Raw genomic sequence first — 23,627 nt, forward strand, 5'->3', positions numbered from 1 at the left:
TTTGATGAACATGAAAGTGAAGTCGAACATCTCCCATGGCCTGCACAGTCACCAGATCTAAATATTGAGCCACTTTGGGGTGTTTTGGAGGAGCGAGTCAGGAAACGTTTTCCTCCACCAGCATCACGTAGTGACCTGGCCACTATCCTGCAAGAAGTATGGCTTAAAATCCCTCTGACCACTGTGCAGGACTTGTTTATGTCACTCCCAAGACGAATTGACGCTGTATTGGCTGCAAAATGAGGCCCTACACCATACTAATATATAATTGTGGTTCAAACCAGGTGTTTCAGTTTCATTGTCCAACCCCTGTATGTTCACAAGTTTGTATACAACCTAGAATGTCCAGTTAAGTTCTCATTGTCATTCGTTTTAGGATCTATCTCACATTATATGGACCAATAGAAATGGGGTTATGGAGATAAGACTGATGATATACAGTATAATATATGTACCGAGTGCAAACATGAAGGAGTATTTAAATGTTAAATGCTGTAAAATATCAGTGCCATTTCATCACACTACATTGACATTTTAATACTCTCATGTTTGAATTATTGAGGGTTTTTTCATTTGCAATTTTCTGTAATAAATGAGGCTTGGAAAACCATTGACGTCAGCATCTGCGATCAAATATTATGTTGCTATTTTTGTCGGCCATCTCATGATTATATTTATTACGTATATGTGTTAAGGAGAAAACCACAAACTCTGGGGTAAACTTACCTCATTAATTAAATGCTTCTGTCATCGGTAGTCAATGTTTGACACAATGTTTGTTTATGATATTTTCTGAATAGTAATTAGTTTATTTTGTGCATATCTTGGAATTACATACAGTGGGTGTTACTATAAAGTTACCTCATTAATTGCAAAGTTTTGGTGTTTTTTCAGACTTATTATTTTCTTAAACATTAATTATAGTCTCAGTTTTTTTCTTCTAATTAGCCCATTTTTAATGTTTATCTCATGACAGAGGCTCTACTGTGGCAGGGCAAAGGCCTGTGCACTGCTCCTGCGATGCGTATCATTTCAGTCTGCTTGACATTGCTCAGGGCTTTAGTGCTCTTACAGCCTCTTTAGTGAAGCTTAAAACAGAACCAGTATACAGTGTTACACTTCCTCTTTGAGTGGGTGGGAATGAGGTTCCCTGTAGCCTTCCCTCTCTGTAAGAATGTGACCGTATTTATCCTCATCTCACATTCAGTACTGTGCAGAACTCAAAGACCATTGCACCATTTCTTTTTACAGTGACCATTATCTACAAATTCTTTTTTTGTGAGATATGTGTGTGGTTATTAGATTTACAGTAATTTACTGGCAGATGGACAATGAAAGTGAGTTCAAAAATTAAGGGTTTCATTCCAAAAGACATTACAGGGGCACACTGATTAAATTTATTTTTTTTTCTTTTCATGAATTGTTGTTGGATGTGGACTTTTCACATACAATAAATATGAATGTTATGATTAAGCACTTCCATTAAGGAAAATGTGTAGTACCCTTATAGTACTTATATTCTTATATAATTATATTTAAAACATTGTAACAAACAGATGCACATCAATTTGGAATTAAACCCGTCATATTGTATTATAACAAGACCTGGTAGATCATGAAAAAATTACTTGTCTTCAAATCAGAAAAAAAGGGACAGTGAAGGATGTGTAGCTGTCAAGAAGCTATGACTGGTGCTCCTGATTGGCTGGATGTGCACATAGTTAACAGCTTTCTCTCGGTTGTTTTTTATTTATTTATTTATTTTTACTGATGACTAGCTTTAAAATATTTTGACTGCAAATTATATTATTTAACATGGTCCCTGAGATGTGTTCTACTAAACAATGTTTTCCTGGTCTTCCTGGGTTTTTATATCTTGACAGAAGTGTAGCTCGTGTGTTTCACTAGTTTGTACAGTGTGTCAGTTTGTGTGCTCGCTGCTGGCTGTCACGCAGTAGAATCACTTTGCCTCTAGAATGTTAGCATATCCATGCTTATGTATTTAGGATGCTTAAGGGAGGAAATGAGAAGCAATCCACTGCAGTAAAACAGCAGAGAGAAAGCCAGTAACGTCCTTTCCAACCGACATAGCCTTCCTCACTGCCAGCACAGCCCTGTTCTCTCTGCAGATTTTTCCAGGAGCTCTTGCTTTAGCCTTATCTTTGATTTTTATTCAGCAGCTCTCCGATGGGATCTTAAGATTTCCATCTCTCTTTTCACAGCTCTCCTGTATGCCACCATTTTTGGAAATGTGACCACCATTTTCCAGCAGATGTACACCAACACCAACCGCTACCATGAGATGCTCAACAATGTGCGGGATTTTCTCAAACTCTATCAGGTGCCCAAAGGCCTGAGTGAAAGAGTAATGGACTACATTGTCTCTACGTGGGCCATGTCCAAAGGCATCGACACAGAGAAGGTGAGGAAACATGTAACTCTTCCTTTTAAATGTTCTCCCTATTTGTCCCCCTGTTGTCAGTTGGTGTCTCAAGCAAATAGATGAATATATTATCTGTTTTACCTTGTCTTGTGTGAAAACCAACTTGTGACAATTAGGCCCTCCTTAAACAAGCCTTAGCTTAGTCTTAGGTGTGGACCCAAGTGTTCAGATGATTACTGGAATTGAAGGACCTGAAAAGCATCACTTCGTTGAACCCTATTCATCAGTGCAGTTTAATACTCACTATACATTTTTTCAATTCTGTGAACAGCCTTGAGACGAATAAAGTTGACTTTCAAGCCTGGCTAAATATATCATGCTCATGCATTAAAGTGAAAGAGCCAGAAAGCTCTCATTTGGAGAAATATTAGAATAAGCCTCAATTCTCCTGATGAGCCTCAATCTTTTCCCCTCTCTGCTGACCTTAGAAGTTCTGGAACAGTAGATTCTTTGAGATAAACAGTGCCCGAAACAGAACGTACACTACCCTTTGTATAAAATATGACACTCACTCTTCTCACCTCACAGGCACAGGCAGGTTAACTATTTCATAGTGGCCTTGCATACTGAACTATGATAACTACTAAACATTTTTATTGAGGCTTAAAACATCACTATTGGAACAAAACCTTAAATCTCCATTTTTTTTTACATTATTTACAAATACCAGCTGCTGCTCACTCAACAGTCCATGATGAGTGGACCATTAGTGTCAAGTGAGGCTCTGTGGTGCAACATGTAGTGTTGCTGGGTGAAGGGTCCTGAGGCTGTAAGGAGTTTGGTGTGTTTTTCTCATGTCCAGTTTTCTCCCACTGTCCAAAAATACATGGTTGTCCAGTTGACTTCGTAAAATTCTCCACAAAACACTGTGATGGACTGGAGCCGTGTCCAGGGTGTCTTCCTGTCCTGTGCCCATTGACTCTGTGTCTGTATGCTCCTGACCCACTGCGGCCCTTATCAGGATGAACTGGTAACAGAAGATGTATGAGTGAATGTATGTTACAGTGACTTACGTTGAAACTTAAGAATGTTCTTGCATTATTTTGGAAATACAAGGTTTTGTTTTATCAGCGATGACAAATCACCTTTTCAGGTTTGGTGAGGTTTGTCTATTGACATGGAAAGATCTTCTTTGAAATGTAGTTTGAAAGGTTTAAATCTAATTTCAGGGGGAGCTCAGAAGAAGTCAGCAGGGGTTCGACATTATTGGCTGCGATGCCGGGGGCATGAAAAGGCTCCAGTATGCAGAGCTTCTCTCTGTAAATTTCTCTCTGTAAATGTGCAGAGAGCTGCCTTTGACACAGAGACACAGGAAGTGGCACACACTTTACTGCTCATGTGATGCCTTTAGAAATGTTTGATTCTGAAATCATAAAGCATCATGTTGACTGTTGTGATGCCAATCTACAAAAAGCTAATTTAGTGCTGAAAATTGACTAGTTTAGGAAAAACATTTGAATAAACCTTCGTCAATCCTGAGCTATTTTAAGACTAAAATCAACATATCTTTTGCTGTGTAGCTGGTCACTGTGACCAGCTCAGAATGATGCGCCAAGAAAAGTTTAGAAAGCTTCTGCCTCAGACTTGCTTCACTGGCTGTACTTGATGCAGTGGTATCGTTTCACTAACAGTGAGGGTGGTATTGTTATACATTACTCTGACAGAGTTGCCTTGTATCATATTTTTTCTCTGATGCAAAGTTTGGTGTCCTTGTCAAATTTATATTATACCTCTTCGAGATATATGATTATATATGTATATTATATGTGCTTTCAGACATCGCTATTGATTAGCTAATTCAGATATTTTAAAGCATACGCATATGCTGACCTGACTCAAGCATTCGACTGTAGCTCCATAAGATGTACGGTCAGTAGAACAGGACACTCTGAGGCAGCTGCATGTGATGTCCCGATGCCCAATACCAAGTGTTGGCTAAATGGGTGTAACCCTGCCACCCCATGAAATAACCATTCAAACTCAGTACTTGACATCTTGAATTGTCTTGTGGCTGAATGCCATCAGATCCTCACAGACCATATCTGAGCTCTATTATAAAGCCTTCATAGAAGACTAGAGGTTGATTCTGGAGAACAACTGTTCTCACAACAAAATATCACATTCAGAAACTCTACATGTTTTAAAGTGGAATTGTATGCTTGAGTATGATGCTGATGTCAGTTAGGGATGGGTGGTATACATATTTTTCATGTCGTCATACCATCTCAAAATATTAATGCGGAATAAGGTATTGCCATGGGGCTGGAGTTGCAGTGAGTGAGCCTCTTATCTGTGAGGGTGAAGTGAAGGGTTTTCAGCACTGTGCAGTTCAGTTTAGCACAAACCGTGCTTGTTTGAGACACGTGTTAAAAATAAGAAAAATATAACCGTTCTACACTGTTTAGAAACATAAGGGGACAGCTTGATGTTTAGCACACTACAGCATATGATTTTCCAGTGAACTGAACCTCAAAACACACACATTTAGTGAACGGCGTACATGAAAATTTTTCTTGGTTTGGCGAATGGGTCAGCTACAGGTGATATCTTCAGCTGGCTGGCATGTATTTACTGTGCTGATCCAGATGTTAGTGCATTTATAGGATAAAGCCTCATACCTGTGAGCACAAAGTCGAGTGAAGTGTCTTCTGAGTATTTTGTCTGTTTTCAGCTTCATCCTCTCTCTTTTACACCAAACTCAGTTCTAAACGTACAACTGCGATGGGCTACTGGGCTTGTGTTTATTTTCCCATGCAGTTTCAGAGTATGACATCACCAGTCAGTGAGCTCCCGCAGTGCCCCCTGCCCGTTGCTCTCTTACATGCACATGAATGAACTTTGGTCTTGTACGTAAAGACACAGAGCAGAAATTTGACACACCACACACGTCACAAATGCAGTCCTCATTCTGAGATACTGCATATATGGTACATACTGCTGTATATGGTATTAGCATTATATAACACCAAACCCTAGTTCAGTTAGCTTGACATTTTTTTGCTGTTTGAATTAACACAGCAGCTCATTTGTAACTCAAGTTGTTTAGTTTTGTAGCACTTTTGGTTTGTCTTTATTTAGATGCATTTAGCAGTTTCCAGAATTTAGAGTCAGTTCCTCCTTAAGTAACAGCACAAATAAAGCAGTGTTATCTGCTTATGAAGCAGCAAAAGAGCAACCTCCTCATCAGTTTTCATGCTTTTCAACCTCGTGAGGTCCCTTCACTGTCCATACACCTCCAGATGCCGTTTCTCATCTATTGTTGAGAAAGAGAGAAAGCCTGAGACATTCTGGACCACGACACTTAGTTTTCTTTCCTATTTACTGAACCAGAGCTGCATATAAACAATGGAACATTTTTCAGTGTATAAACAGATCACAGAACTGGAATATTTTGAGGAAGTATTCTCTGAATTTTATAAAACGTGTATTGGATTCAAACTGTGAACATCGCCTTCAATAGCCTTGATTTCAGAAACAACGTCTTTAAATCCAAAAAGTAGTCTCACTTACTGTACACATATATGATACAGGTCTTGAGTTATGCATAGGACTCCCATCCTGATGCTCGTCTGCCTCATCCTACTGGGGAAAACTGGGCTCTGCAGCATTTTAATTAAGTTCTGGTGAAGTGAGAGAGATGAGATCTAATTCATTTTCCATTGTGCTGCCTCCACGCCTGTCCCACAACCTCTAATGGAACCATTAGCATGTGAATACAGACACTTTTTTTTCCTCATTTTTTTTTTTTTTTAATTTGGCACTTAATAATGTAGCATTATTGCTGCAGTGCTCTCTCTTTCTCTCTCTCCATCTCTCTCACAGACATACACGCACACACAGACACAAACACGTAATGCCACACAATCTTCGTGTTTCTACAAAGCCACACCAGTCAGATTAAATGTCATAAAATTGATGCATATTAATTTCTTCAAATGAGTGAAACTGCACCTGCCAGTCTTTTTGATTGGCTGTAAAGCACTGATATAACTACATGAGTAGCTTTTTAGGGAAATTAATTTTTTTGTTCAGTCATCAGATCTTGCAGATTCTCATATAAAAATCCCAAGGTCTATGTTTTATGGTTACCTTATAGCCATGCTATTAGCAGAGTAATTGAAAGGTGATGGTTGAATGATGGAGTAATTGTTAGTTATAACAGGTGTTTCTGGAGATCTGCTGCTCTGCACAGTTTAAGAATAAATATATGAATATAGAAGTTCATCCTGTAGTCTAAACTATCTCACATTATAAATATATTTGGGATTTATCTTGGCATGCAGCAAGTGAATGTGATGTAGGGAAGCTAAGAAATTACATATAATGACATATATAATATAAGGATGTGAGGAAGTATTTTCTGCCTAGCAAAGATTGGAGAGTTGTGTGCATGTCTACAGGGAACAATACCCATCAAGAATTGTTCCTTTAGTCAGTTATTTGTTCCTTTGGATATTTACCACTTTGTCAGTGCCAGAACAGAGTATTATAAAATATCAATCAAAAATATCCCAAAGCGTTTGGGCGGGGGGTGTCTAATGAAGGAATCTCTAGAAGGAAGTTAGGTTGAATTTACAGGGCTTTCCAAAGGCTTAAAAATGGGTTAAACTTAAAGATCTAATACCACAGAGGCCTGACTCTGGTGCCCTGGATCAATATTACGGACCGCCTCAGATACAGGGCTGAGATGTGCTAAATAAGACACTACTGCGCAGTAATGGCTGCTTGTATTTGCTTTTTGTTGTGATCAATGTGCAGCAAATTAGAATGACTGCTTCAGCATTTGACCAAGGAGACTTGATTACAATCTAGATTAGCAGCGTTCACTTATGTAATGATGAATAACGGTTCATTTGTACTCTAGCACTATGTGTCTCTTCTTAGCCTACTATTTCAGTCAGCTAATAATGATATCAGCAGGATTACTGATGATATTTTATGCCTCTGTTGTTTTTCTAATAACCTTCTATTTTGTGAGAGGAGGGGAAAGCTTCTGTGTGCTAGTCCTTCAGCTCACAGTTAATTTAATTATAACTCTAGACAGCACCAAAATGAAATATTCATGCATGCTGAGAAACTGACATTTGCAAATACCAGCAGCAGCTGAGCGAGTTCTTATTTTGTTTCTGTTTTTTTTTTTCCTTCTTCAGTGTGAGGAAATAATGAACTACACTAAAAGAAGCTAAATTCAGTTCCTGTCCATCGGAGAGTTATTTTCATATATTTAATTAAAAAAGATGCATTCGCCGCCATATTACTCTGCACTTTTTAGACTCGCATCTATTAGAGGCTGGACACTTGCTGAATTGTCTGTTTCTGGACTGCCCTTAGATTGTACTGAGTCAGCGAGCGTCTATGCTACCGACCACTACACAATGCTATTACACACTCTCATCCGTCTACATTTGCAAAAACACAGAGACACACAACAAACAGTGTGCACAGCTGTGAATAAATGTCCATTTAGAGTTTATCATTGATATATCATAAGCACATCTCATCCAGCCTGCCGAAATGTAGCCACCCGTTTGCACTGAAGCAAGTGATAAGCAGTGTTGTTACTGCTGACAGTATCGGTCTGTATTGTACACCGGTATAAAATAGTCCTCCCCACATCTTGCAAATAAGCTTTGAACATTTAACATTTGTTATCATTTGTTTCTCACTTTTTCTCAAAAGAAATCTGGTCAGACTGTGAGAGTGTAAGCTTACGGTTTCTGTAACTATTATTAACATTATATGTTTTGTTGATTTTTATTATTGAAAATAAGGTACCACTTCCTCTACATTAAAGAAAATGGACATATGATATTTTTCTTCAACTTTTAGAGGACAGTTTTAATTTGAGTTGAGGCAATGTTAGGGGACAACAGAAAACACAGTGTATAATGTGCCATAATTTTGCACAGTCAAAATAACAGTAAGTGTGAATATAAATATATCGACATGTTTTGTTGTGTACTGAAGTTGTGCATTTGTTTTTGTTTAGACAATCAATTTAATTTGACCAGGGGCACCCAAAATTTTGCACACAACTGCATCTCTAAATTCCAGAAACAGACCACGGCACCAGTGGGACTCAGCTAATGATTCGATTATCATTCAACCTGCTCCTTAAAAAAAGTAAAAATAAACATAAAATATTAAACTTGTTTGGAAACCGAATGACATAAAAACATTAATAAATATAGGTTTGCTCCCTGCAAAAGGCACCAGAATTTTCACTTCACTCTATTTTCTCTTTCTCTCTCTCTCTCTCTCTCTCTCTCTCTCTCTCTCTCTCTCTCTCTCTCTCGCTCGCTATGTAACTCACTCACTCACCTTTAACGAAATGCTCCAGAGTGGCCATTGTTTAGTGCATTGCATCTGTGACCCTGTGTGTATTTTATGTGGTTTACTGTTATAGGTGAGTGTATACAGACTGGAGTCTGTAGTTTCTAAAGAAATGGACACTTGTCAGTATGATACTATGGATTGATGCTTTGGTCATCTCTCTGTACAGGTGCTGTCCATCTGTCCCAAAGATATGAGGGCAGATATCTGTGTCCACCTGAACCGGCAGGTGTTTAACGAGCACCCGGCTTTCCGGCTGGCCAGTGATGGCTGCTTGCGCTCTCTGGCTGTTGAGTTCCAGACCACACACTGCGCCCCTGGAGACCTCATCTTCCATGCTGGTGAGAGTGTGGACACACTCTGCTTCGTAGTGTCCGGATCACTGGAGGTCATTCAGGATGACGAGGTCATTGCCATTCTAGGTGAGACAAGTCATTCATGCCCTGCTGATTCTGCCATGGAAAAACAAAACAAAGCTGCACCTGTTTAAATCAAGAACTCTCCTGAAGCTGAAATAAAACCAGATATGAAAGTAAAATGATAGCTTTTCTCAAACCATGCTAAGTACCTCAAAAACACACCCTCATATTCCATCAAAAATAAAAATGTAGAATTATATTATAATATAGATTTATATAAAATGACTAAATATTTGAATTTTTATATGAATAAACAAACCAAATAATGCAGTATTGGAACACAGCATTTAGCCTCCATTTTAAAGACCATGGACATATTTAACAAGGAATTGCTTCATATTAGCCATTTTGAAGTTGTTTTTGAAATACAGGACAACATAATTATTTCAAAGATCAGCCAGCATAGAATTAATAATGGTTATGATGCCAGTACAGGTCAGCCAATCAAAAAAAGAGGTTATTTTCACATATCAGTCTTAAAGGGTTAGGTTTTCTGAAATAAAAATAGGTTTGAAAAGGTTGTGTAAACACTGAGCTTTAGCTAGTTGTTGCTTTATAAACATTAAAAGTTGGCTTCAGGGAAAAATACATCAAAAAATATAAGCTATATCTCCTTTGAGTAACCTAACCTGATGTTCAGTGGCTCTGCAACCACAGTCCGTATGTGCACACTAGTATTTTAGAAAGTATAAGCCAAGCTTCACAGTCCCCTGTGCCAAGCTCAGCATATGAATTAATTTAGTTTTTGCAGCATTTTGTTAGGAAGGTTGTTATATTCCCTTGAGTCTTAACGAGAGTGGGAATTTGCCTCTTTGCATGCACTGATATATACAAGGATGCTGACTTCTGTGTAATGACTGACCTGCTGCTAAAAGCCTTTAAAAAATCCCCACAAGGACCAGGAACTAGAGCTGAGAGAATCATTGTTTTTATATTGAAATTGCAAAATGAATATGTTTCCATTATATCCCACATTATATAATTGTGTCTAAGATGTTAAGCTAGGAAGCCTAACCTAATAGGTCTGACAGTCTGATACTGTATTCAATGGTCAGGCCCTAAACTGGACTTTAACAAATGGGGCATATTGGATGAGCTGGTGATTTTGAGAAGGTTAAAACACAGAAAAATCCCAATCTCCCCCCAATATTTCCCTCCAAATCATCCAAATCTACCTGGAACTGTGGCTTGTTTATTTTGCTGTAAAATACTGAGCATAACAGATGATAATGAACAATTTCACATTCAAACCTGTATTTTGATGCAAGGCTCTGTCTACATTCTGTCATTTTCCAGCCTAGTAAAACCCATCCATAGCCAGCCCTCACTGAATTATGTATAGGGTTTGTTTCCCTGCTCTCCCCGCGTAATTATTCCACTCTAATGGAACTCCACAGACTGATGCTTCTGCCATTGCAGCTTGTATTTGTTTCTTTTAGATGTGATATGGATATCTCAGAGTCTCCTGTCTAGCTGAGAGTGTACACCTGGTTCTGTAGGAGGAATGGGAACATGTCAGTGCAGACTTTTCAATTCACCTTCAGCTGATACATTTCACCAGGGAGTTGGAGCCGTGGTGTAAACGTCTTTATGGATTTTCTCCCTTTAGTCTCATGCCAGGCATCTAAACTGGTGTAATTGGTTTTGTTGTTCATTTGTCCTTTACAAAGGCAGTGTTATTAAAGTGGGACCTCACTGGAGAATACAGTCATTTTTTTAAAACAGTAGATATTGCATTTCATTTTTGACAGTTGATCATTGAAATTCCTAGCTGCTGTTTTTGTTTTTTGATATTTTATAAAAAATGTAGATGGGCAAATGAGACATTATTGGCTTAAATATGCATATTAATTTCATGCCATTGCTGATGTGTAAAATATTCCCATCTCCAAAAAATTCCAAATTTATAATGAAATGTAAAAATATTTTAAATGCAAACAAATTTTGGATAATTGTAACTGTTTTTTTTCATGAACCAGTAATTATACTGACACCTGGTGGCCAGGGTATACCAAAGACTATGCACGTAACATGTTTCTAACATGGCTGCTCCCAGGAGAAGGATCCTCTCTATGGATCATAAACAGGTTAATTCAGAACATACAGAACATGTGGATTCATCAACTCATGCAAGTTGAAGTTTACAGAAAAAAAATTTAAATACTATATAATCGATATTATTACATAAAATTCAATTATTTTTGATGGCCAAAATAACTGACTGCTCCTTTAATATGTAAATCAATGTTTCTTGCACCCTCTATTAAAACAAAGATTACTGTGAGACATTGTGGGTTGAGTAATGCTGATGTGCTCTTGCCACTAGAATGTGATGCTGCCCTGCTCTGATGCCCTCGTTTTCATCCAATGACATCACATTAGATCTGATTAGATGCTGCAGAAAGGAACTTAAAGTCTCATTGCTCTAATGGGGTATCAGATCAGATGCTTTTTCGCCTTAATGATTATGAAATGAAATAAGACAGCAGCGCTGTGTGTTAATTATCCCAGAGGCGTTTACTTGAACCCACCACTCTGAACCTGCTGGGCTCCTAATGATGCTCCTCATCAAAAGCCAGCAGTGTACACTGGAGGAAAGCAGATTAAGGACCTGGACCAAACAAAGTCAGTTTTAGACACAGGCTTTATTACAGCATGCTTCATCTGGGTGAAAATAGAAATAAGCAGGAGAGAAAATAGTCTGCTGCCTTCTATTCCTACGCATCTACAGTAGGCAGTAAATAATAAATTTTGGGAAGATACACTGTCTGTTAATATTCATGTGTGCTTTTCCTTTACGTCATTTTATTTAAATGAAGACATTATGAAAGAAAATCAAAGCTAAACAATGAACACTTTCTTTAGAAAGCTACCATTAACCTGATGTATTCTACATTATATGGAACAAAATGCATAGGTTCTTATCCAACATTTATTATAAAGTAAGGCTTTATATGCCTCTAGATCAAACTAATCTCACACAGATATTATTGAGGCTGTGTGTGCTCAGTTTAGTGCTGGTCTCCAAAACTGGTGTTAACTTTTTTTTCAGTAAAGTGCAAATCACAAGAGATGAAAAATCAAATAACATTGAAGTCTCTAAATTAACTAGGGTTCTCAATGTGGGTCCCCTGTAAGGGCAATAGGAAATTGGTTTATTAGGAAAATCACGCTCAAGTTTATTATCATTCCAAAATATGTTACCCCAGGTCCCATTTCTCAGTAAAAGTTATTTTAAATTGCTCTCATTTCAACAACCCATTAATTTTGCAGGTAAAGGGGATGTTTTTGGCGATGTGTTCTGGAAGGAGACTACTCTGGCTCATGCCTGTGCTAATGTGAGGGCTCTGACCTACTGCGATCTTCATGTGATCAAGAGAGAGGCTCTGCTCAAAGTCCTGGAGTTCTACACAGCCTTCGCCAACTCCTTCTCCCGCAACCTCATCCTGACCTGCAACCTCCGCAAGAGGGTAAGAGCACAGCTCAAGCCCTGTTCTCTGTTTGTGGACACCTGCTCCTCTAACAATTCTGCTGAAACCAAGGTTTTTGATTAGTAGCATGTACCTGGTCCATGCCCCCATCTCCCCAACCCTCCTTCCAGGAAGGCTTTACATTAGATAATGGGGCAATTCTGTGAGGAATGGATGGTGTTTAACTATGTTGTATGGTGACCGTTTGTGCTGCTGGTCCTCAGTGTCCATGTTCCATGCTCTTATATGGAGGCTACCTGTTGGGTTACCTTAAATCCAGAGTGGGTGCACTATAAAGAAGCTGAATTTTCTAGTTACAAGTGTTGCATACATTATTATTGTGTTGATAGATTATTATAACAATGTTCATTTTTATTCACTGTCCAGTAGCTGTTTTTTTCATATTTGGTTTTACTTCATCAACGTTTTTGCTCCACTGTCAACAGTTTCTCTTTTTCACCTACCAAATTTGTACTGTACCTTGCCATTTGGCCCCACCTGAACCTGTGACATATTACCTCAGTCTCGCTTATTAATGGTTAAGAGGAGGAGCGTGGGCTCCAAGCCTGGTTATGGCCTTGGAACCTGGCCTCATACTGATTAAGCACATGAATGATTTATTTGGACAGCCTGCAGAGAGCTCTGAGTCTCGCTACTGAGGAGAAAACCCTCCGACATCCGCAATACAATTAAGGGAATCTGTTGATGTAAGTCCTTTCTTTAAAAGGCTCTATTTTAAGACACAGTTACTACCATTAACCCACAAATAAATAGGTGAATCTAGAGGAGCTCCCATTAAGGGAAAGTTACTTGATATGTTCATCCATATTGTAGTTGTCTGAAAACATTTATATTCAGAACTGGCCCTTCTTAATGTCCATAAAGAATGCTAAGAGGTAATGTTAAGAGTTGTTGTTTGAGAATTTTTATTAGTCCATTGTTCATGATTTTTGCATTATGTGAGTTACAGCTACTTGTTGACATGAACTAGAGACATGAGATTAGGAAATAAGAAAAGAGATACTTTAATTTTGATTAACAAAAGCATACCTTGTACTTAATATATTGTCACTGCAGGGATTTTATGTTAATAATCTCATGATAATAATAGAAAAAAATTGAAAATGCAAAACAATCATCCATCCACCCATTCATTCATTCATCTTCTTCATTACAACTTCATTCTTCATCATGGGCCTGGAGTCTACTCAGGTTTGCATTGATATTTTGCAAATCATTGCATTCAAAACATTTATTATTATTATTATTATTATTATTATTATTATTATTATTAATATGTTATTGTTATCCAACCATTCATTCAACTTTTGTAACCGCTTCATCCTGATCAGTCTGGAACCTATCAGAGCCAGGGACTGAACCCACAGCCTCAGCATCCAGCAACTCTACATAGTGCTACATTTTATTTGAATGTGATTTTTTTTAATTTAGGTTTTAATTTGTTCATTTATTTATTTAAATTTTTACTCAGCTTTCTCACATATATAATCACTGCCAATTTCACCCATCAGCTGGTTAAGACTCCCCTTGTCCATCATGCTATCAGTCTCCTGAAGAAACCATTACCAGTTTTTCAGCATGCTTGGTGAATTACACTAACAGCTCAGACCTCTAATGCCAGTGAACAGATGTCTGCATTGGCTAGCATGACGCTGACTGATGGATGCAGAATAAGACACACACACACACACACACACACAAATTCTCACTCACTTATTCACATACCCACACACACACAGAGAGTGAGAGCGTTCTGTTGGGCTGGTATTGGATGGCTGATGAATCACCACAGATTGAACTGCTAATAGAACCAACACTTAGAACACTGTCCCACTCTGGACTTTGAGACTGGATTGTGGACTAATTTCCTTTAGTGCATTCCTCATGGACATGTCATTTGTCATCATTTTTCCACTGTTGTAAATAAATACACACTGAAGTAATAAAGAATCAAACTTGGAGCAGCAGTGGTGTATCGTAGCCTATGCCACTGCTTCTCTGTTAAATGTAGCCAGGTTATAAGAGAGGTCTTTTTTTTGTTCCTAGTACTAATCTCCAGTGTAGAGCATGCTTTTACATGGAAAACCACCAGCTAATTCATTCACTGAACTTCAGGTTTCATTAGAGAGCTGTGGAGCATGAATAAAGAAGCTGAGCTATAATGTTCATCTGTTTTCCACAGTCAAGGAAAAGCCTACCTCAAGAGAACATACCTGCTTTAATGATGGATAATGTTGCTTTCTTATGATCACATTTGATTTCATTTTCATGTTTGGTGAAGGACAAACTGTACAGTGAAAAACAGGTAAGATACCTGCTCACCCAGAGTTTACTCTGAAATGAGTGGTATCACGGGGAGTCCCCCATTTGCAACAGCAAATACCTCTAATCTTCAGAAAAAGCTTTACACTGTATGATGAGGCTTTACTGTGAGCATTTGATGTCATTAAGCCTCAAGAACATTAGTGGAGTCAAGTACAAATGTTGGATGATTAATCTCAGATCACAAAGGTTTCTCCAAGTCATCACAGTGATATTGGATTATGTCCAAGTCCCACCGCTGGACTATAGAGTTTTATATCCCTTTAGCCCACACTTGGCAGCAGGCATGATGACTTTAAGATCATGGGCAGCAGTGCCAAATGTTTTGTGCCACCCCCCACCCATGGCACACTTGTTTAACAAAGTCTGGCCTCGCCGTTGGTGTTTACGGCTGTGTGTGGGTTTTTATAACTGAATGTTGGTTTTTCTCTCTGCTAGTGTGGCACAGGCAGCTGCCTCCCTCTGAGCTCCAGCAGCTGGTCCACTGTGCTGATGAGCAGAAGAAATGCCCCCCACAGAGAGACCTCTGAATAAAGCATGAGTCACACCAGTGGGAAGGCTCTCAAACACAGACACCAGCACACAGACACACTCTTTTACTTCCCAAACAAACCTTACCATGGTCATGCACCCGACACCATATACTCTCATTAAAAAGCATGTACACAACTGTTAGATATTTTAATTTGTAATTATTCCATACATTGTCTTACTTCCAGGCTTTTAAATATATATTTGTACATTTATATTAAATTTGTATTTTCATAAAAAAAAAAAAAATGCATTTGCCACCGAAAAAGTAAATGTAGACATTTTTCCTTCATCATGAAACAGCAATTATACTGCCTCATAGTGGCCTGGATGTATCAAAGATACTCTACTAAAAATATGATTTAGGTAAAATAGGATTTAGAGTTCTTTGGAAAAATGCAACAGTACAGTGGTATATTATACTAACGTGGCCAAAATGACAAAAACCAGTGAGACATGTTTTCACTGATGTTTTGCGATCTTCTCTCTGCATGAATCCAGTCTCATGTGGACACATACAATACCCATCAGGCCTTTCTGTCGCTGAAAGCCATCTCTTTCTCTCTGCTTTACCTGAGCACTTTATCTTCCAGCTGTCACTCAAAACCTCTCACTATGCTGTATGTGGCCTGGTCAATGACTGGCCTGCCTGCTCTCTGTCCTTATGCTCTGTATGCTCTCCTCTCACCGTGAAAAAGGGACTCTCTGAAAGCCTGGTGAAATGCCTCTGAAAGCAAAGGTTAGCTCTGAAAGAGCACTGGAGCCTTAGCCTTTGGCCATTAGTGCACCAGAGAGTTGAACTTTTGCTGGGGCTCATGTGATTCAAGGATCTCAGATCCTAACTGAAGACTTTTCTTGCTTTTGTTCCTTCAGGTGCAACAATAGTTTGGACCGTTTTTAAAATGTGTTTTTATGTGTGTAGCATGTAACATGCTCCTGAGTCTCTTTCCAAATTGAGACCCACATATTTATTAGTGGAATAACACAACTTTTTTTATATGCATAAAATACTTTTGTTTGTTTTGTTTGTATAAAATATAACTTATTTCAATTATTACTCTAACTTCGACTATGACATCACAGCCCAGTGGTTGAGAAACACTAGCATATACTGAGCTGCTACTGTACCTTCTTTATAACTAAATTCACAACCCAATTCATCACTTCATTCAGTACAGTGTAGGTTTACAGTTAGTGATAGCCCTTTTCCATTGAAAGAACTCTGGTTCTTGAACTGGTTTAGTTCAAGATTCTTGGAACCTTGGTGCTGTCAAGTGAACCATCCTGCATTTCCACCAGTTTGGAAGGGATCCAAGGAAACATCATCCACCCATCATTGTGAGTTTGCTCAGTTCAAGTGTTGCTGTGGCTACAGTCAACAGACAGAGTCAAGGTCACTGACAAAAGTAGCCAACTCTGTGCTCTTTCTGGAACTGGTGCTGGACCAATTTCAGGCATATCAGTGACACTGACCTGATAGGGGTGTGGTAGGTTTTATGAATGTCATTGCTTCATTGAGAACAGTCCCATGTAGTCCTATAGAGGTTCACTGATGAACAGTCTAACAGAGAAGTACAATCCATGGTGATACTAAAGCATGCAAAGTCTGTTAACTAACAGAACAGAATTGAGTAGTTTGTATTCTGCTTTCTGCTTTTTTCAGAAATTTGAAAGAGACACATACTGGCTTCACACGTCTTGGTGGATTTTCCCATTTTGTTTGTATTCTGGGATTGGGAGAATGTGATGATTTAGTGTACCGACAATATTGGGATATAATCAGAAAAGCAAAGACTGAAAAGTTGCTTTTGGCTGTGATTCAGTGTGCATTGTTAAAAGGTAAGGAACCCCTGCTTTAGAGAAGCTAGCTTTTTTTTTTTGTGGAGACACCAATTTAATATCCATGACTGATGAAGTGCTGACTACAGGAGGGAAGAGGTAATTGAACCACTGCTTCAGATCAAGTAGATGTTTATTCATAAGTAAAAATAGACATGCACTTTCTCTTCCTAGTCTTTGAGGTCTTGGTTTTTGGTTTATAGGAGCTGCAAATACAGAGAACAAGCAGAATCCTGCTCCCCTGCTGGGTGTCTCGCACTAGATTTACAAGACCTCCACTGGAAGCTGGCCGCTTCCTCTCCAATAAGCTGAACAAAGCAACTTCATCATTCTGGCCATTACTGCAAGTGAGAAGATGGAGAATTGCTCTTTCAGCAGCTAGGAAAAGTGTGAGGCATGGGGAAGTACACACATCTGCAAAAGCAGAGAAAAAATTGGAGACTAGATGCTCATCAAGTCATTTATTTCAGCGTGTAAAGTCTCCAAACGGGTAGTTAATCAGCTCTAAAGGATTTGCAGCAAATCATTCAGTGTTTAGTGTATATCTGAGAGTGATTTAACCTGAGACTCCAGCTTTTTAGAGTCCCTTAACAGGATCTTAGGGGATAGTGCAATCATGTTAGTTATGTTCCTGTAATGGCATTCATAATCTTGTTATTTTCTCCCTTTTAATGAGTCAGAATTCCACTGTATGGCCAGAAGTTCTTGGACAGTTGTTCTTTCAGCATCTCATCTGAAATTCATCTATTCGCTGCAGTAACAGCTTCTACTCTTCTTGGAAGGTTTTAGAGTAGATGTTAAAACAGTTCTGTGAGGATTGAAGGTAAGTCATCCACAAGAGCCTTAATACTGAAGTGAGTTACTGAAGTTGAATGATTAATTCTAGATCAGAAGATGGGGTGGGCTTTTTACCCATCTAGCCAACGTTGACTTTGGGCATGAAGTCCTTAAACTCATACGCAGCTGCTACAGGGCACTGTGTTTCCTTTTTGAGCTTATCTATGGAGTGCAAGCACTGAAAACTGAAGACACGTGTCTGTGTTCCAAGACAATAGTGCAGGAGTTTGTAGTTTCTGTTCAGCATGAGCGTGTGTGAGAAGGACAGAAAGAGATCTGGGGGAAAATAATCTTATCGTTTAGTAAGTGTGTGTGTGTGTGTAAGTCTAAAGAGTTTTGGATGAGAAAGCTGGACTGTATGAGTGGTCATGTCAGTATTGTGCAGAGTTTGTGCATGAAGGCTCATGTTCAGCAGTTATGCCAAAGCCAGCAGACACATTTTCTCCATTTCTTTTTGGTAAATAATACATTGGGCAGATGAGAGCTGACCTATATCCCCCCCACTTAGTCCCTGGAGCTTCCAGAGGGCAGAGCCTCTGTTGTATGTCATGTCTGTACAAATGCCTTTTAGAGCTTAAGGAAAAAACTCAATGACAAGAGTCCATTCTCATGATAAATTATACTTTTGGACCTTCACGAGTCCATGTTTTAGCCCCCCCCCCCCCCCCCCAAAAAAAAAGGAGAAGGCTGACTCCTTCACATTTTTCTAAGTTTTTTTTCCAGTTGTTCTTAAAGTTAGAGACGGTGCTCAAAATCTGAATTTAAAATATGAAATGGCTTAGAACAGACCCCAACCAGTTACTCTGGTTAGAGGAGAGTTGGAAATAAATAAATATTGTTGTTTTGTTTACAGGCCTTAAGCAATTAATCAATACTAGGTTACATGTTTGTACTAATGACATGCAGGCATCAGTGGTTCTCGAGTGGCCCAGCAGTCAGTCGTCTGGGGATCCCTGATTATGCCTCAGCCATTTGAGGCCAGGAGTCAAAGAGAACACGACTGTCTTTGCTCATTACACTCAAAAAGTGGAGGTGGCTAAGTTCACATGTCTCATGTCCTAGCTAATGGGGGGAACTGGCAACCATTAATGAGTGGGAGGGTATTTGGCAAAACCTTTTTTTGGTAGAAAACGACAGTTTCTTTAATTATATTCATTCATTCATTCATGGTCTGTAACCACTTAACCAGTGGTGGGTCCGGAGCCTACCCAGAATCACTGGGTGCAAGGCAGGAACATTCCCTGGAGTCTGTGCCAGTTTTTCACAGGACGACTCACACATTCACTCACACACTCACACCTATGGACACTTTTGAGTCACCAATCCACCTACCAACGTGTGTTTTTGGACTGTGGGAGGAAACCCAAGCAGACACAGGGAGAACACACCAAACTCTTCACAGACAGTTTTCCGGAATTATGAATTATGCATTTGAATGTTTAGACCAACAACACTGTCACTACTGGATCTAAAGTTTTTACCTTTAAGTTATAGGATTGCATCCACTTCAAATCTGTGAGTAGAAAACAAACAAACAAAAAAAAGGATTCTGTCTGTCTGTAAGCCATTACTCTGAAGAAGAAACTCAGACATGCCATTAGTTTTGGTCTTTGTTCCTAGGAAAACACCATTTATGTCTGTTGTTTGTGTTCTCCTTTAACCTGTTAGGAGCCTGGCTGCTCCTTCCATATTGAATCAATCCTGCAGCCAAAACTGTTCTCAATGCTGTTGTTGGACTAGTAGCACTGCAGGACAAGGTGCTTATTTTGGTCTGGTGTGTGAGTGGAGGTTAAGTGGGCTGTGTGGTTGCGGGCAGGCACGATAAGCTGAGCTCTGTTAGGCTGAGGTCTGGAGGGAATACAGTTGTTTGGCTGCTGTGCTGCAGAGAAATGCTGTCACAGTTTCCCCGTAATGTGTCAGCTGAACACAAAGAAAAATAACACATGGAGCTCTAAAAGATTTTAATAGCAACTCCTTCATAATTCATAATGGTCTTGCTACAGCTGAGTGACATAAAAAAATATGAAAGATTTTGCATTCCTTATATGCTTTCACAGGCGTGTTATCATCTCTACAAATGCTGTGTAGTGTGTGCAGTGACAGCCACTGAGAAACTGACACGAATGCTTTAGCCATTAAGAGATAGGAGGAAATGTGTAGGATTGTGTATTAAAATCATATGGATTGATAGGTTTGGCGTTATCTCTTAAGTGAAAGAGACTGCTGCATTGTTAATGGGTTTGAACTTTAACACTGATGTATGAATGCATTATTCCTCATTTGGCAACATAACTAATCAGGTTTGTGGTGATAAATAGTGCTGTTATTTTAGTGCAGTGCTGGGTAAATGTCAGAAACCCTTCATTTATTTGGTTTGAAAGCAAAACTGCCTCATGCCAAACTATGTAACTTCATATTCAGTCCACTGTCCACTGTGAGCTTTTGTTGGTTGGATTTTCTCCTTCACCAAATCTAAAACATCTCAAACACATTCAGTGCTGTTGAGGTCTGGACTTTTGGGTGGACAGTGCATTGATCTGAGAACACCAGCAGATTCTTTGTTTGCTAATCGTCATCTTGCTTTTTTCTCCATTTCTTTTCAAATGTATTTATTTAGCGCTTTTTACAACCAATGTTTCACAAATAAGCTTCACAGAAATCCAGTGAAGACAGACGTTATAACATAAAACATAAGCCCCTCCCAGATGAGAAGCCAAGTCAGAGCCGACAGTGGCAAGGAAAAATTCCCTCAGAGCTAAAGTAAGAAAACTTGGAAGGAACCTATGTGCACAAGGGGGGAGCTATCCTCTGGTCAAACTACCTACACCATCCCTATACCATCACCATCTGCTGTTATGCTAATGTGTACTGATATAATCATAGTAAAACATGAAAACAACTATGCTGGTGGTAGCAATAATAATAATAGTTGTAATAGTTAAGAGTCTATGAGTACTTCAGTGGAGGGTAGGCAGCTTGTCTGAAGCAAGTGTGGGTAGCTGTTCTGAAGCGGGTAGCAGGAGAGTCCTACAGTGTCTGGCTGGACAGGTGGGCTGTCATACTCAGACAGAAGGGTGATGGAAATGATGAACTTCATTTTCATTTGAATTTTGTATTGAGTTTTTGATTTGTTTTGTTTTGTTTGTTTTTTTTTTCTGTTGGATTCAATACACAAGGGAAGACAAAGGTGTTGGGACGTGTATTTTTTCCTCCCACAAACACTTTACATACAATCATAATAAAATATCTCAACCTTCCAAACACAAATGTGGAGGACAGGAGGTTTAGTGTCTGGACGTCTGACAGAATTTCTTCAGACTGTTTGTGAGGAGTAATTAATATTGAATTACACCAAGCTACTGTTATTTCAGGTAATCAGTGTAACCTCTAAGGGGTAAGAATCTCACACTTTATCAGTAGTAAACTTTTTTCATAAAAGCATTTAAGCAACAACAATTTAGATTTGCTATATTATCTGATTAGCTATTGCTTTAACCTCATTCAATTATTATTACATTCATCCATTTTCTGAAACTGCTTATCCAGGGAAGCAATGCATCCAGAGCCTACTCTGACTCATTGGGCATGAGGCAGGAACACACCCCGTACAGGGCTCTAGTCCATCACTAGCTTTGTATTTCTTATAAACATACTTTATTTTTATAAACCCCATTGCTAGTACTTGGGGAAAACTGTAAAAGGCAAGTAGAATATTTTTTGCAAGTAGAATATTTTCTGATTCTTGCTTGAAACAAGACTTCAGCTGTGCAACAGTCTGTGGTCACCGTTCTCTGATCTCAGTCTACATGACGCATCAAAGGAGACAGATCTGGACACTAATTTTTCACAAACACATGCTGAAATAAGGGTTCTTCTGACCATAGCACGCTTTCACTGGCTTTCATACCATCTGAGATGAACTCATGCTCAGAAACCTGGCAGTGTTTTTGCATAGATTTAATAGGTGAAATGAATGTATCTCCTTGCATAATAGAGTTTCAGGTTCTTGGGTTGATGTGGACTAGACTGTTAAATCACAGAGGTTTTGCTGTGTACTATAGGGCCCACATGGCTGTAGTTGTCATAGCATGGTTGTTTCTCAAGTAGCGTGGTCTAGGGCCCAAAAGCTCACAAAACTATGCTTATATATAAAAAAATTATAAACAAACATTTAAACAAAAAAATATATATATTATTATTATTATTATTATTATATATTTTTTATGAGCCTAGTTTTGTCTGAGTGGAAATAACTACCCGGCTGCTGTGTATACAGGCCATCTTAGTGTAAGCAACTGTCTCTAGCCAGTAGTCTCTAATTTCTGCCATTAAAACACATCATCTCTACTCAGGTACCAGGGCCAGTTCTGAGGAAGTGAAATCAGCCTCCAACCAGTAGCTCGACCCTCAGTGGAGGCCTTAAATGTGGAAGAATGGATCTGTGAATGCGACTGAGACTATAATAGATCTCCCTGTGATCGCTAGCTGTGGGCGCTAATCTGATAATTGGGTCTCTATGCAGTGGGAGGTGCTGAATCGTGGTCTTGCCGAGCTGTTAAGCCTCCATTCTGAGGATGGAGTGTGGGTCTGCTCTCTGGCAGACAACCAAAGCCTTGCTCAGCTGTGAGAGGATGTGGAGGTGGGGGGTGAGACAGGGCTGAAGGATGAGCGAGGGAGAGATGAATGCCTGCCAAAATTCATTAATCGAACACTCGCAGATTTCCGCTGATAGGGGAAGTGGCGAGAGAACCTCTTCCGTAAGCTTTTTTCATCCCTCGTTCTTTCAGCTTTTGTTTTCCAGACTTTTCTGATGGGTTGTTTAAACATAATATGGTGCCACTTTAGAATAAGACTACAGTTATAAAGGTTCATAAATGGTTAAAATATGTTTATTAAGAGTTATTAATTATGTTGTTAATCCATTACTAGTCATTATTAATTAGTTGTATACACAGATAGAAAGGGCAGTGTGACCTGTTGTTTGCCAAATAGTGAACCCACATCCATTTACAGTCTCATCAGATACTGATACACTCAGATCTCATCAGATACTGACCTTACGTTCAGTAGATATTAACCCTGTCAGCTGCAGCACATATTTGTTAATATATTTTAACGTTTTATAAACTAACCATCAGCAGAGTGTTTTTTTTTATACTTCACTGCTACTGTAGTGTACTGTAACACATGGCTTTACTTTCTCAAGTCTGAACTTATTCTTTAATAATAATAATACATTTTATTTGTAATGCACTTTACATTTCAAGGAAATCTCAGAATATCAGAAGCAATAAAAATCTAAGAGCAAGTAAATAAAAACAAGATAAAAAACAACAACAACTAAATCCTAGTAAGTCTTTTTGAATAAAAAAGTTTTTAGTTGTTTTAGTAGTTTTTTATCTTTATCTTGAA

General features: G+C 38.8%; 1 protein-coding gene across 2 annotated transcripts in view; it reads left to right on the forward strand.

Annotated features, from left to right (window-relative positions):
* Positions 1-23,627, forward strand: part of kcnh5a (potassium voltage-gated channel, subfamily H (eag-related), member 5a) — a 134,075-nt gene that overhangs the window by 95,160 nt on the left and 15,288 nt on the right. For both annotated transcript variants that reach the window (XM_066677125.1, XM_066677126.1), the window contains 3 exons: positions 2,223-2,422; positions 8,946-9,198; positions 12,469-12,665. In XM_066677125.1, coding sequence (XP_066533222.1) covers positions 2,223-2,422; positions 8,946-9,198; positions 12,469-12,665 — 650 coding nt within the window. The remainder of the gene's footprint in view (positions 1-2,222; positions 2,423-8,945; positions 9,199-12,468; positions 12,666-23,627) is intronic.

This window comes from Hoplias malabaricus, chromosome 7 (assembly GCF_029633855.1).
Source record: "Hoplias malabaricus isolate fHopMal1 chromosome 7, fHopMal1.hap1, whole genome shotgun sequence".
Classification (NCBI taxonomy): domain Eukaryota; kingdom Metazoa; phylum Chordata; class Actinopteri; order Characiformes; family Erythrinidae; genus Hoplias; species Hoplias malabaricus.